The sequence below is a fragment of the Lonchura striata genome, chromosome 3 (assembly GCF_050655825.1).
Source record: "Lonchura striata isolate lonStrDom1 chromosome 3, ASM5065582v1, whole genome shotgun sequence".
Lineage (NCBI taxonomy): Eukaryota > Metazoa > Chordata > Aves > Passeriformes > Estrildidae > Lonchura > Lonchura striata.
In genome coordinates, this window is record NC_140705.1 from 103,813,559 (window position 1) to 103,826,575 (window position 13,017).

General features: G+C 43.0%; 1 protein-coding gene and 1 long non-coding RNA gene across 4 annotated transcripts in view; one reads left to right on the top strand and one right to left on the bottom strand.

The window, feature by feature from the left end:
• Positions 1–2,402: 2,402 nt before the first annotated feature.
• On the bottom strand, positions 2,403–3,721 carry LOC146768045 (uncharacterized). Its single transcript, XR_014954021.1, has 3 exons — positions 3,545–3,721; positions 3,111–3,265; positions 2,403–3,017 (listed from the first exon to the last, which is right to left on the bottom strand). It is a non-coding gene; the product is annotated as an uncharacterized LOC146768045 (long non-coding RNA).
• Positions 2,426–13,017, top strand: part of SMYD2 (SET and MYND domain containing 2) — a 39,480-nt gene continuing 28,888 nt past the window's right edge. The window contains exons 1-3 of one of the 3 annotated variants that reach the window (XM_021547557.3): positions 2,426–2,658; positions 5,357–5,420; positions 12,163–12,273. In XM_021547557.3, the coding sequence (XP_021403232.1) occupies positions 2,477–2,658; positions 5,357–5,420; positions 12,163–12,273 (357 nt within the window). In that variant the 5' untranslated portion in view covers positions 2,426–2,476. Of the gene's footprint in view, positions 2,659–3,931; positions 4,072–5,356; positions 5,421–10,103; positions 10,229–12,162; positions 12,274–13,017 lie in introns of those variants that run through there. The other 2 variants (XM_077781885.2, XM_085576065.1) reach the window with 2 other exon arrangements.

A 13,017-nucleotide genomic window follows, 5' to 3' on the forward strand; every position in this document is an offset into this window, starting at 1 on the left:
TGTCGCCGATTTCACACTTTCAGTGTGACCAGGATTTTGCTACTGGAGTATATCACACTGTTTTAAGATTACAGAAGCAAGTGCTTAACCATTTCATTTTACTGATGTAGGGAGTAAAAAAGCTGAGAATATTTCAAAATAACACACAATACACAATACAGCAGCTGAAGAAACAAATGGGCATTTTAAAGGTGAAAATAAAATATATGTGTTTACTAGTTTTGGGTTTTGTTTTGTTTTTTTTTGTAAAACCACTAACTAAGAAAATTAAAACCAAGACTAGCTATTTCCTAGAAGTTTTCCACTACTTTGAGCAGGAATTATTTCAAGGAATTTACTAGCTTGTGCAGTGTAAGAAGTCAGAGTAGATGGATTTAGGAGTTGTGACTCCTTGTCTAACTGTGATGAATCTATAAATTAACAAACTGGATTGACCATAAGGGCAGTTTCCCAGTTAAGTTAATTAATTTTTAAAGTGCATACATTATTAATCACTATTTAAAAATATACTTAGTAATAGAATAGTCTGTGACTAAGAGTCCAGGCCTTTGAGTTTGACATCCTCAATCTACACTGAACTGGGATGTAAATGGCAGTCTTCATGCACTAGATGAGGTACTTGGGTAGATGCTGCTCTTATTACTTTAACTGGATACCCTAATTCCATCCCTGCAGGTCTACAGTGGGTTGTGATCAACATCTGGCTCAGCTGTTGAGGGTGATAGGATGCTTTCCAAGGACTGAACCTATTTTCATTGCCCAGTCTTTCCTTGTGAAAACAGTGATGTTTTAACTACTTCAAATAATATGGGTCCAGAAAGATACATTATTTTTGCTGGATCCACTAATGTCATCACGTTATGATGGATGACAATATCAGAGAAGTTAAGATATGCACCAGGATATAAATTAGTTATATGGAATAGTGTATTGTTAGGGCCCTGAGGGCACAACTACGCTTTAATTTTCCTGTCCAGCTTCCCTGGGGACTCCCACCCAGCTTGTCTCCTGCTGCCCCTGGGACATGGCTCACCCCTGACCGTGCCTGGGGCTGTCAACCTGCAGGGAGAGGCCGGGCTTGCCACCTTCTCTCCCTGCCCTGGTTATCTATCCAGGAGGCCACAACACCTGAGCTCCCTGTGACCTGAACTGCAAACCTGCTCATGACAGAGGTGCCTTGATCAGGGAGGCCTTGCTGCTCCTCTCAGTGGCACTTCATCACCCTGGTGTGAAATAAGTTTCAGATTACCCCACTAACTATTCTGCTAATGCAGTCAGTGTATTCCTTGCTCACTGTGTTCCTCTAGAGCTCCAAAGGAGAAGCTTGCATGGATAACAAGCAGCTGCTCCTGAAGATACTTAAAAGCTATTCCCTGAGATAACTATGATCTTCAAAATATTACTGCATAGCAATGGAGGATGGAAGTGTTTCTTGTTCCTTTGGCAGACAGCAATCTTCTAAATGTGATAAAGCACAACCAGCCACTTCCTATGGCACAAGAAAATTTGTGGTTAGGCACATAAGTAAAAAAAAAAACCAAAAACAAACAAACAAAAAAAGACCAAAACAAAAACAAAACCAACACCTTAATGCGAATATTATTAGATGCTGGAAAACGACACTGGTGTGAAGGAAGAGAGCAAAATCACCTCAGTTGTACCTTTCTTCAAGTGAATGGGACTCACTTCACTGACTTCACCGGGAGCTGTACGAAGTGCTAACATTAACGAGAGGGCTCCGAGGCCAGCGGGAGAGCCCCTGCCCCGGAGCTCTCGCTGCCCGTGATGCAGCCGGGTGTGGGGATGGCGTGTTGGGCATCCCCTCGGAACCGCGGGCAAGGCTCAGGGCTCGGAGCTGCGGGCAAGGGTCGGAGCTGCGGGCAGGGCTCGGGGCTCGGAGCTGCGGGCAAGGGTCGGAGCTGCGGGCAGGGCTCAGGGCTCGGAGCTGCGGGCAAGGGTCGGAGCTGCGGGCAGGGCTCGGAGCTGCGGGCAGGGCTCGGGGCTGCGGGCAAGGCTCGGAGCTGCGGGCAAGGCTCAGGGCTCGGAGCTGCGGGCAAGGCTCGGAGCTGCGGGCAAGGCTCGGAGCTGCGGGCAAGGCTCGGGGCTGCGGGCAGGGCTCGGGGCTGGAGCTGCGGGCAGGGCTCGGAGCTGGAGCTGCGGGCAGGGCTCGGGGCTCGGAGCCGCGGGCAGGGCTCAGAGCTGCAGGCAGGGCTCGGGCTCGGAACCGCGGGCAAGGCTCGGAGCTGCGGGCAGGGCTCGGAGCTGCGGGCAGGGCTCGGGGCTGCGGGCAGGGCTCGGAGCTCGGAGCCGCGGGCAGGCCTCGGCGGGCAGCGGGTCCCGGTGCGCAGCCGCCGGCGGAGCCCGCGCCGCCCGGAGGAGGCGCTTCCCGCGGCGGGCGGGCGGCGCGGCGGCGGCCCCGGGCTCCCGAGAGCAGCGCCGGAGCCCGCCCGGCTCCCCTGCCCTGCCCGCGGCCGGGATGCGCTCGGAGGCGGCGCCGCAGCTGGGCGGCCTGGAGAGGTTCGCCAGCGCCGGCAAGGGCCGGGGGCTGCGGGCGCGGCGGCGCTTCGCCGTGGGCGAGCTGCTGCTCAGCTGCCCGGCCTACGTGGCCGTGCTGACCGTCAGCGAGCGCGGCAGCCACTGCGACGGCTGCTTCGCCAGGTAGGGCCCGGGCGGCGCCCGGCGGCCGCGGCGGCTGCGGGGCGGCAGCAGGAGCAGAACTTTCCCCCTGCTCGGCTGGCGGTGCTGCGGCAGCGTGGAGGTGTAAAGTCACAGCTGGCTTTCCGTGCTCAGCAGCTCGGGAAAGAGAAAGGAAAAGGGGAAAAAAAAAAGTTCTGCTCTTCCCGTGCTCTGGCGGTCACGTAGACACGTGCGTAACCATCCTCCCGCAGGAAGTTTCATTGATCCGTCTAGGTTTGTCATAACTTCGTGTTGGCTGGTTTTAATGGAGGTGTGGTAAGGGAGAAAGGGTCTGCGATCGCCTGATTCACGCTTCACATTCCCTAGTGCGGATGGAATACCTGTGAATGAAATATATACATCTCCGTATTGAAATATACAGAAATACTTGTATATTACCTCTGTCTGAAACCTTAGTCTGCAAATTGCTTTACTGGGGCGGAGCGCAGGCAGTGCAAGAACTTGTTTGTCGCATGGCTGGGGACACTGGGACTGGAGTGCTGCCTGCTCCTGGTGCTTCGGGATTCCTTGGTGCTGGAAGGATGCGAGGGGCTCGAGTTTGCCGGGGCCTCTGCAGCTGCCTCCTGACCTGCGTGAAGGGGAGGTATTCAAGTGTTTGCCTCAAACCTCTCACTATGAGCTGCTGCAGGGTGTATTAAAAGGTGTATTAGGTTTAGCAAATTCAGCATGGATATGACACTGGCACGTCACACCCTACCATATTTTTAGAAGGTGTAGTACTTTTTGTGGCTTCTGACAGCTTACTGAGAAATTAAGTGCTTACCTGGTTATAACTCAGAGTAAAGGTTAACAGTTGCCTCAGTTAAAAAAAAACAAACAACAAACAAACAAACAAAAAAAACCCCACCTGATGCAATTTTGCTATTTTTATCCATACATCCTTTTTCTTTCCTCATTACTTTATCTACTTATGACTTGGTCACTTGATTCACCACTCTTTTTGCATATGAACACCTAATATAGTTCCTAGTGAAACAGCTGAAGTGAGTTCCATTAATTTGCAGTCAGGTGCAGCTGAGGTGATTTTCCTTACCTCCTTTACACCTTTTCCCAGCCTGTAAAGTTTGCATTGAAGTGTTGTGTTTGGTTTTAGGGTTTTTTTAGCTCTTGTACCTAACCACAAATTTCCTTGTGCCAGAGAAGCCGTCTGGTTTTGTTTGTCATGTTCAGATTTGTTTGCCAAAGGACTGGGGAATACTTCCATACTTCACTGATATGGAGTAATACTGTAAGGATAATAGTTATCTCATGGAATAGCTTTTAGTAATCTTCGGGAGCAGCTGCTTGTTATCCATGCAGTCTTCTCCTTTGGAGCTCTGGAGGAGCACAGCGATCAAGGAACGCTCTGGCTGCGGCAGGACAGCAGCTAGTGGGGTAATCTGAACCTTTTTTCACACCAGGGTGATGAAGTGCCACTAAGAGGAACGATGTCTCGGTGATGTAAGGCGATCCGCCGGTGCTCAGACATGTGTTCTGTGTCTGTGACTGTTGCATTAGCGCTGAACTAGCACGTACGAGATTCCAAGCTCCTCTGCTTGGGCTTGCAAAGAGCCCCAGCAGGGAGGTTGTGGGCTCCACACCAGCCGTGGGAAGGAAACTTGGCGAAGTCGTCGTGAAAACTTTTATGGTAGCATGGGCAAAATGAGGCAGTAACATTGTATTTGCATGAGCTAGTGGTTGTTACTTTAAATACGCGGTTGTAATGTCAGCGAGAGGAGTCATGATGTTAGCCCGGCTCGCTCATGTTGCACCTTGTCTGCTTTGCAAATACAATCAGAGGGCACCAGACTTACTGGGTTTTATGGGCTCCAAATACCAGTGGCCACCAAAATGTTGTACACTATCACATCATATGAGGACCCTCACCCTTGATTTACTCCAGTGAGCTTACCTCAGTGTAAGGCTATTTTTTTTTAAATTTTCTTTTTTTTTTGCTACTTACGCCAGGGAGAGTGTGCAGACATTTTAAAAGCATTCAATACTGCTGAGAGATCCCTATTGCTGTCATACCAAAATGTCACTTGTTGGGTAACACATGTTCTATTTTTGGTGGGATCTGTTGCAACACATGCACTTTAAAGCAGAAAAGGACCTTCCTTGTGGCAGTTCCCTCTGGTGGGGTATATACAAACATAAGAAAGGAGAGTGTGAGCCTTAGGACTGCTCAGAATACACAGATGACAGAGCAGACAGGGTGGGACAGTAAGGGGATGTCAGGTGACAGGAGATCAAACAGTATATTTAATAACACAGTGTTTTTTCTTGGCTTTTGGAGGCATTTACTCAACAAAGGTCATGCATTCTATAACCAAAGAAGCAGCAGAGTTGTCACAGCAGAGCCAAAGGGTTAATATTGGTGAACAAGTACACAGAGCAGTTTTAAAGTTTGCAAAACACAAGAAGTTTAACTCATTATACTTCATATAGTGGCAAAAAATGATGCTGTCAAGTAGCATAGAGTAACATGTTTCCAAACCCAGCAATTTATAAAGAAAGCAGAGTGCTTTTGCATAATGAAAGTTGCTTGGAAAAATGTTCTTTTGAAAGTCTAATACAATTTCCATTGTGAAATGCAAAATAGTGTGCAAAAAGTGATCCAGTATACAGTTTTATTTTATTCATGTTTCTAGAAAATAATAACTTCCGCTTTCTTTTTAAGGAAAGAAGGATTGTCCAAGTGTGGAAGATGCAAACAGGCCTTTTACTGCAATGTGGAATGTCAGGTATGGTCCTGGAATTTGGGAGGGTGGGGAGAGGGAGGGTGGGGGTTGCAGAACTTCAATTTTTGTTTGTGTTGAACTGATATGTTCTAATTGTAGCTATGGTTAATAGCAATCTAGTCAGTTCTGGCATCCCACAGATACTGAACACAGAGTTGTGCATCGGACAATTACAGGATTTCGACAAGGTCTGCATGAATCTTTCAAGATCAGTAGCTTCAGGGCTTGGTACTACTGAGACTTTGATTAGAGCTGCCTGTGAACCCACTAATTATGTCTGTATTACTTCTTCCTTAAAGGACAGACCAAATAATTTAGCACTAGCTCACTAAACTGGTAAGAGATCCCGTGTCTAATGGAAAAAAATCAAATCACTAAATAGCCATCTTAGGAGAGAGAGAAAGACTTTTCTTTTAGGATTTTTTTTTTTTTTTTAATATTTGAAATATTTTGAGTATTGAGACTACCACAGCTGATAGCAGTCATAACCATTTGAGACCTATTAGACTTTCTAACTTACTCACTGTGGCAACTTTTATTCTTTTTGCTTTTTTTAAAGGCCCTTGGATATAGGATATAAGTGCATACTAAAGTAGAGCAATACAAAGATGTCCAAAACATTTGCATGCAGGTTTAACTTAATTTTTAATTCAAATTAGAATAAGCATCTTAAAAAAAAAAAAAAAAAAAGAGAGAAAAAAGAGAGGATTAGAATATTAGAATCTAGACTTTTTGGGCCTCAGCTTGATGAGGAAGAATTATCCAGTTTCTGTGTGGAAAAACTCAGCTGGGTTGCTGGTTGAATAACATGAGCTACACAAGGTCTGTGGTGCTGGACATAGAGTGTGGAACAATGCTTATGAATGATTTGAGTGTTCCAAGGTCTGGCATGCAACTGTGTGTTAGCTATAAATAATCCAAACCTTGTCCCACATGTTAACGTGCTGTTGGGTGCCTGGGTCCATGCCAGGTAGTCTCTCTTGTCATTACCTGGACAGAGATGTCGTGGTTTGTGCTGCTCACTTCCCAGGCACTTTGGACATGGCTGTTGCTTTGATTTCGAGGATGTCTCTTATTTTCCTGTTGCAGAATTGTCAAAAGAAGCCTGACCTATCCTCAGTTTTACTTCTATTATCTCTCCAACTTCCTGCTTCACCACAGAATCTTAGTGAGTTGTGGGTGAATCAAATAACCTTTTGGTTTTGAGGCACCAGGAAAACTCAAAAGGTTTAAAATAAATGCATTTTTTACAAAATTTGCAGTACTTCATAGAATTTCCAAAGTGAAAGCTTACTGTATGAGCATCTTTAAGGGTTTTGAGAAAAATCTGGATGAGCTTTAAAGACAGTGCAGAGAAAGCCTATGATTTATTAATGAAAAATGCTTATTTCTAAGAAATGTTTCCTTGTGTTGTTATTTCTTACAAGCTTTTAACTAGATGAGGTAAGGAAATCCTTGAACAAAGCAGCTGTTTAGCAGCTTTTATCTGAGACTGTGTGCTTCTTCTCTTACTATATATAATGTACAATGGTTTATGAAACAGCTGAGCCAGATTTTCTGAAGTAGGAAAGCTTAGTAATTTGTGCTGGGAAAAATAGCAAGTAGATGTCTTGTTGGAAGTAGAACAACTTATTTGTTCTCATCCATGGTCCTTTGCTTTCATCACGAAGTGGCCCTCCCTCAGTGTTCTGACTTCAGCCTTGACAAAGTTTATACTTTTATATTTACAAACAAGGAGGGATTGATTTATTTTCTTGGTTTTTTTTCCTGGCAAAGTTTTGTATATGTATTTTTTTTAAATTTTTCTATTTTGGTGGTCACAATTCTCTCTCTCTAGAGGGACATGTTCTTAGAGTAACAACCTGAACTGCTCAAATTGAGTGTCCTTAAATCTGCCAAAGCTGATGCTCAGCAAAAGCTTGTCTGTCTGATAAGTTAGAGAATTAGAATCTTTCCCATCTGTTGGTGTGTGGTATGATGCTCTAGATGCTCTTCTTTAGATTTTGTTGAAGTCTCAACTATACTATGACGTGCACAGGTACTAGCACCTCACTCTTGCTGGTGATGTACATATGGCTTTTGATTCCCTGGTTGATATAACACTGTCTTCCATCTTTTGGGCCCTTCTGAGTCAGTCTGATGAAATTTATGAACATTGCTGAGATTGAATTCTTTGAAAATTACCTTCAAGCACAACATTCTCTCGAAACCAGTCTTCACTGACTGTACGTGCTACGCAGACAGTCTGCATTGCATCTTCATCCCTGTCTTGTTCAAAGGCACTTTTTAGCAGTTCAGCAATTCTTTGTAAAAGCTAAAATGGATATCTGTGCCTTGATACTGAATTTGTAACACTGGAATATACAGGAAATTTTGCCTGCATGGATGTGAAGCATCATGCCACAGACATAAAAGGCCAGGGCTGTACTTGAGAACTGTCATGGCATTGTTAATATAATTTTTATTTTATAAGTTAATTTTGCCCTGTAAATCTGTATTTTTTTGCTCAGTTCAGCTAAAAATTGTATGCACCCAGCAAGGGCATGGTATGATTTCATATGTTGCTTAGTACCTTGTTAGTCAATGCAATGCAGTTAGACAGATGTTTACCACCTGAGGCACACTGGGATTAAAGATGTCCTACACCACAATTCATAGGAATTCTTGCTCATTGTGTGGAGAGGTAGATCTATGAGGGGTGGATCTATGCACACACACAGGCTTTGGCACAGCTCCTTGTTGTTCCTATTTTGGTCTCTTATTTTGCTTTTGGGATGGATAACCACATGTTTGGCCTGCATTAAGCTGGATGTTTGTGTAGGTGTGGAGTCAGGGCACATGAGAGTGGAAGTTGCCTTTACTACCTGTCCTTGCTGCTTTTAAGGTTTTGTGGGATGAATCTAGTCTGGGTTTGCTGGCTGTATCTTTTCCCAAACCCTAATCCAGGTCTCCTTGTAAAAGGGATTGTGATTTCCAGCAGATTCACACCATCCTACTCTGCAGTTTCACCTCCTTGGAGCACAGGCCTGTTATTATAATAGTGGATTTCAGCCCCCATCTGCAGCTGTTTGGGTCTTGACTTCTTGTATTATAATAATTTTAGTCAAGCAGGAAGAGACGTGTGCTCATTTATTCTCTTTAGAAATTAGCTGCTGAAACACCCTGAAGAGAAATGTTTTAAGACAGTTATGTGGTGAACTTGAACCAGCTACTGGAACTCCTCCTGCTGTTATTACACGTGGCTATCATGTATCCCAAAGAGAGTGGAGAGCAGCTAGCCAGTGTGCAGAAGGAGATGTTTCTGTGGTGATTTTCAGCATTTGAAATATATTTTGAACAAACCATTTATGGGTTTTTCCTAACGTATCATGTTAAAGCTGCTGTAGTTGGTATTGCTGGAGCGAGTGAAACAGGTATTTTTGACCACCTAATAAGCCACAAAATGTAGTTGCACGCCTGTAATTAGCATTAAGCAGGTGTGTTTTAAATGGGACCTTGTAGAAATTGCCTGCTTCTCTCTGTTAAGATCTAGAAAAAAATGCAAAATTTTTTGCTGTTATGATTCTGCACAAAAGGAGTTTGACACTGCAAGATTGCAATGTGTCCATCCCCTATACAAAAAGTTTTCTAATGTATTTTTCTTTGGTAAATGTCTCTGTGAACCTGTTAAATGTTAACCCATGAAAGTCAAACCCCTTCTGTAGCCCAGCGTTTGGTAAATGATGATAGGGAAGGATGGCTGTGAAGATATATAAAACTTCTACCTTCAGTGCTTGTTGAAAGGCTGCATCAGAGAACTTTACCAATTAATATCAGACATCAGAAGTCACCTCACTGAAATTCAGTGAAGGATTTGGATGCCATTTGATCACAATTGGGCCTTAATATTTTGAAGAAGTGAGCTTAACCCCTGCACTGGCTTGCCCATAATTTCTCTCTGGTGTTTATGTGTGTTTCTTTTCAATTGAGTGAAATAGAACAGAGTTTTTATTTAGTATTGAAAAAGCCCATGTGAAAAAGGAGGTATAAGAACATTTGTTTGGACATGAGTTTTATTTTTCTTTAATATTTTGTCACTTGTTGTTTTTCTCCTACAGTGAGGTATAAGACAGTGTCCTGGGAATCAATCCAGTAGTCCTGGATGGCAGAATTTTTTTGAAGAACTTGGTGAAGAGGAGTGTTCCCATGCTTTGATGTAAAAGGCATAAGCTTTAAAGAACATCCCTTCCAAAAATGTTATCACCCCTAAATGAAGGGGAAAATATTGTGGATGTAATGATAATAGGAAGAAAATACCATTAATGTAGCATTAGGGATTCAGCTAGAACAATGCTACTTGTTATAATTCAAACTACCTGGAGGAAAATGTGGAAAAGAATGCAAAATACAGTCCTGCTGTGATCGCAGGGAAAGCTGCTGTCATGGTGTTTCTATCCCAGATATTACTCAGTCATCAGAACTCTCTTTTTTTTGTGGTGTTTCAGGCTTTTATCTCATTTTGCACAATTCAGCCGTATCTTGTCCCTTTAACCTCCCTACCAGTTCATATAACTCAGTATGATTCTGCCTGGGGAAAGATTTTAATTAACGATGTGTAAAGAATAAAAGGACAAATGGATTTTTCTTAAAAAAACACCGCTTAGAGACAGACACGTGATTTTGCATTTTGATTTTTTGTTTTATCAGGTAATTTCTCCTGTTTATTTAATGAGTGTATATGGATGAGAATCCTGCAAAGCTTCAGGTTCAGTGCCTTCACTTTTTGAACAATCATGCTAAAGTTAGTGGCTGTCCTGGGTAAGCAAGAAGAGGTGAGAGATGAGATTTCCCTCTGTCTCTTTTTAGCCTTTAGCCTGTAGATTCCTAAGCAAAGGCTGTCAGGAATTTTCCAGAAAAGGTTTTGGGGCATACATAGGAAATGGGTCTCTCTGGGGATGCATTTTGTAGTGTGACAGCTGTAGGAGAGTTGAGAGTGTAATTTCACATGACATGATTACAGTGTAATATACTATTTTGGTTCTGGTCTATATTGCCACATCCTCTTAGAATATTTACACTGAATATTTCAAGCAGCCTGTATGTAGGTTTTTTTGGAAGTACCATACTGAGATATCAAGGACAGCAAAGTCGACATTGTATGGGCTTGAATACCCTTGCAGTGTTGCACTGCTTCAAATCCTATCCAAGGCTGGAGCAGGTGTTGACCTTTCTTTTCCTAATAAAATAACCTCCTAAAGCTGTCTGTGCCCAGGAGACTTAAAATAACTGTTTTCAGTGGAAGAAATTTTGGTGTAGTAACTCTGAAAGTAGTAATCTTGGCTTTTGTTTTGATCTGCAAAACCTGTAAATAAGCTGACCAGCAAGAGGCACTGAGGATCCTGCTTCCTCTGACTGTTTCTGACTTTGGGGTGCTCGATGCAGTTCCCACAAAGAATCCATCTCCCAGAAGTCCTGTATCATATCTTCCAGTCCTGTGAAGATGCTTCAGACAGCCTCCAGTGTGTCTCCCTGGTGTTTCAAACAGCTCTTCCCTTTAGGTTTGGTTAGGCAGCTGAGGGAAATTGTTCCTTCTGTGCCACTCAGTCACTGTGATGGGCTTTATTGGTGGGTTTTAAAATTATTTCTATATTTGGAGGTGAATTGGCCAACACAGGATCTGCCATACTGAGTGAATCACAATAATGGGATTTAAGAACTTTCTGGAAGGTGCTAAAAGATTTTCAAGTTTTCACTTGCAGATTTGTAGGATTTGTCGTGAGTTTTTTTTTTTTTTTTCCTCTGCTAGGGTTTTACACCAGTTTGAATCTGTTATGAAAGCAAAATTTGATGTTTCCTAAGCAGACAGAGTCTGTTCTAACACAGTGCTATAAATGTGTGTTTGGGATGAGATACAGCAATAAATAACTGTGCATTGCTTGAATATTTCCATGTCTAAATGAATTAATACAATGAAATGTAATCCAGTCTGAGGACAGCCTCTGCTAGTGCAGATTGTTAATATGTGATTCTGTGCTATTGTTTGGAACATTCTGTGGCCTTGAGTGAAACTTGTAGAGTGACAAAAGCCAGTGAGTCCCTTGTGCCATCACTCCTGTATGTTGTTACTGTCTGTTGAGCTAGGAATATGCTATACATTACCTAAACTATATTCTGTACATTTAACTAAAATGTTTGTCAGTATCAGTGTTTTTTCATTGTCTATGTGTACTTTCATTCTTCAACATTTAGGGAAAAAATTCTGATAATTCCATCAGAATGTTTGTGTTTGACCTTACAGTCAAATGATTCTTAGTGATTGTGAATCCATTGACTTCAGACACATTACTCCTGATTTCACCAGGGTCACCTCATAATGAGGGGCCAAAGTATTAAATGGAAATGAACCCAGTGAAGTCATCAAGCTCAGACCTACTATATCCTCACATGCTTGATCTGAACAATAAGAACTGATGATTTATAAATCATGTTGTTGGTTTGCTTCTTTGTCATTTAATACTTTTTTTCCATTGAGTAAATGAAGATGTTCTGACCTCAGCTCATCCCTTGTGAATTTGTTTGGAAAAAAGCTGGATAGCTGTACCCCTTAAATCTGACTCAAGCTTTTGTTCCAATTTTGTGAGCGTCACCTTATTTTTTAAAGGAAACACATTTCACTTGACCTCTAGGATCTGGCAGGACTTGCTTCATCCCCTTTTTTATAAGTTTATCTCCATGGCAGTTTTAAATTTTTTTTCTCTGTTTTCAGAAGGAAGACTGGCCAATGCACAAACTGGAATGTGCCTCCATGTGCACTTTTGGGCAGAACTGGCAACCCTCAGAGACTGTGAGGCTAACAGCAAGGATCCTTGCCAAACAGGTGAGCAGAAGGCGAGGCTTGGGAGATTTGCTCCTGCTCTGGTGCTAGGGAAGGCAGGGAAAAAGAAATTGAGACTAAAGTCATCAAGCTCAGACCTACTACATCCTCACATGCTTGATCTGAGCAATAAGAACTGGTGATTTATAAATTGTGTTGTCGGTTTGCTTCTTTGTCATTTAATACTTTTTTTCCATTGAGTAAATGAAGATGTTCTGACCTCAGCTCATCCCTTGTGAATTTGTTTGAAAAAAAGCAGGATAGCTGTACCCCTTAAATCTGACTCAAGCTTTTGTTCCAATCTAGCGAGCATCACCTTATTTTTTAAAGGACCAGGGCCAGCATGGTCCAGCTGGAGACTGTTGCAGGAAGCTAGTGAAAAGTTAGTGAGGTCTTCAGCTGTAACCTATGACCAAGGTACTGCTGAACAGAGCCTGGAGATCTTTACTAATGGTTTCACATTGGTGTTTCAGCCTCTGTTCTGGTATATTTGAGCTCTTGGTTACACATGTGGGCAAACACCAAGACCACACTAATTAAGAGAAAGAAGAATAGGATTTGGTATTTGAGTTTAATTCCAAGGAATGTTTCTGGAATTACCTGGCTGCAGGCACTCATACCTTTATTAAGCAGTTGTCTGTTGTAGTATTTTCCAGCTACAGTTGCATAGCATTGTGTAGCATATAACTCCCAGTACATTTGTGAGTCAAAGCACCTCTGAGGTATTAGGTATAAACATTTATGATT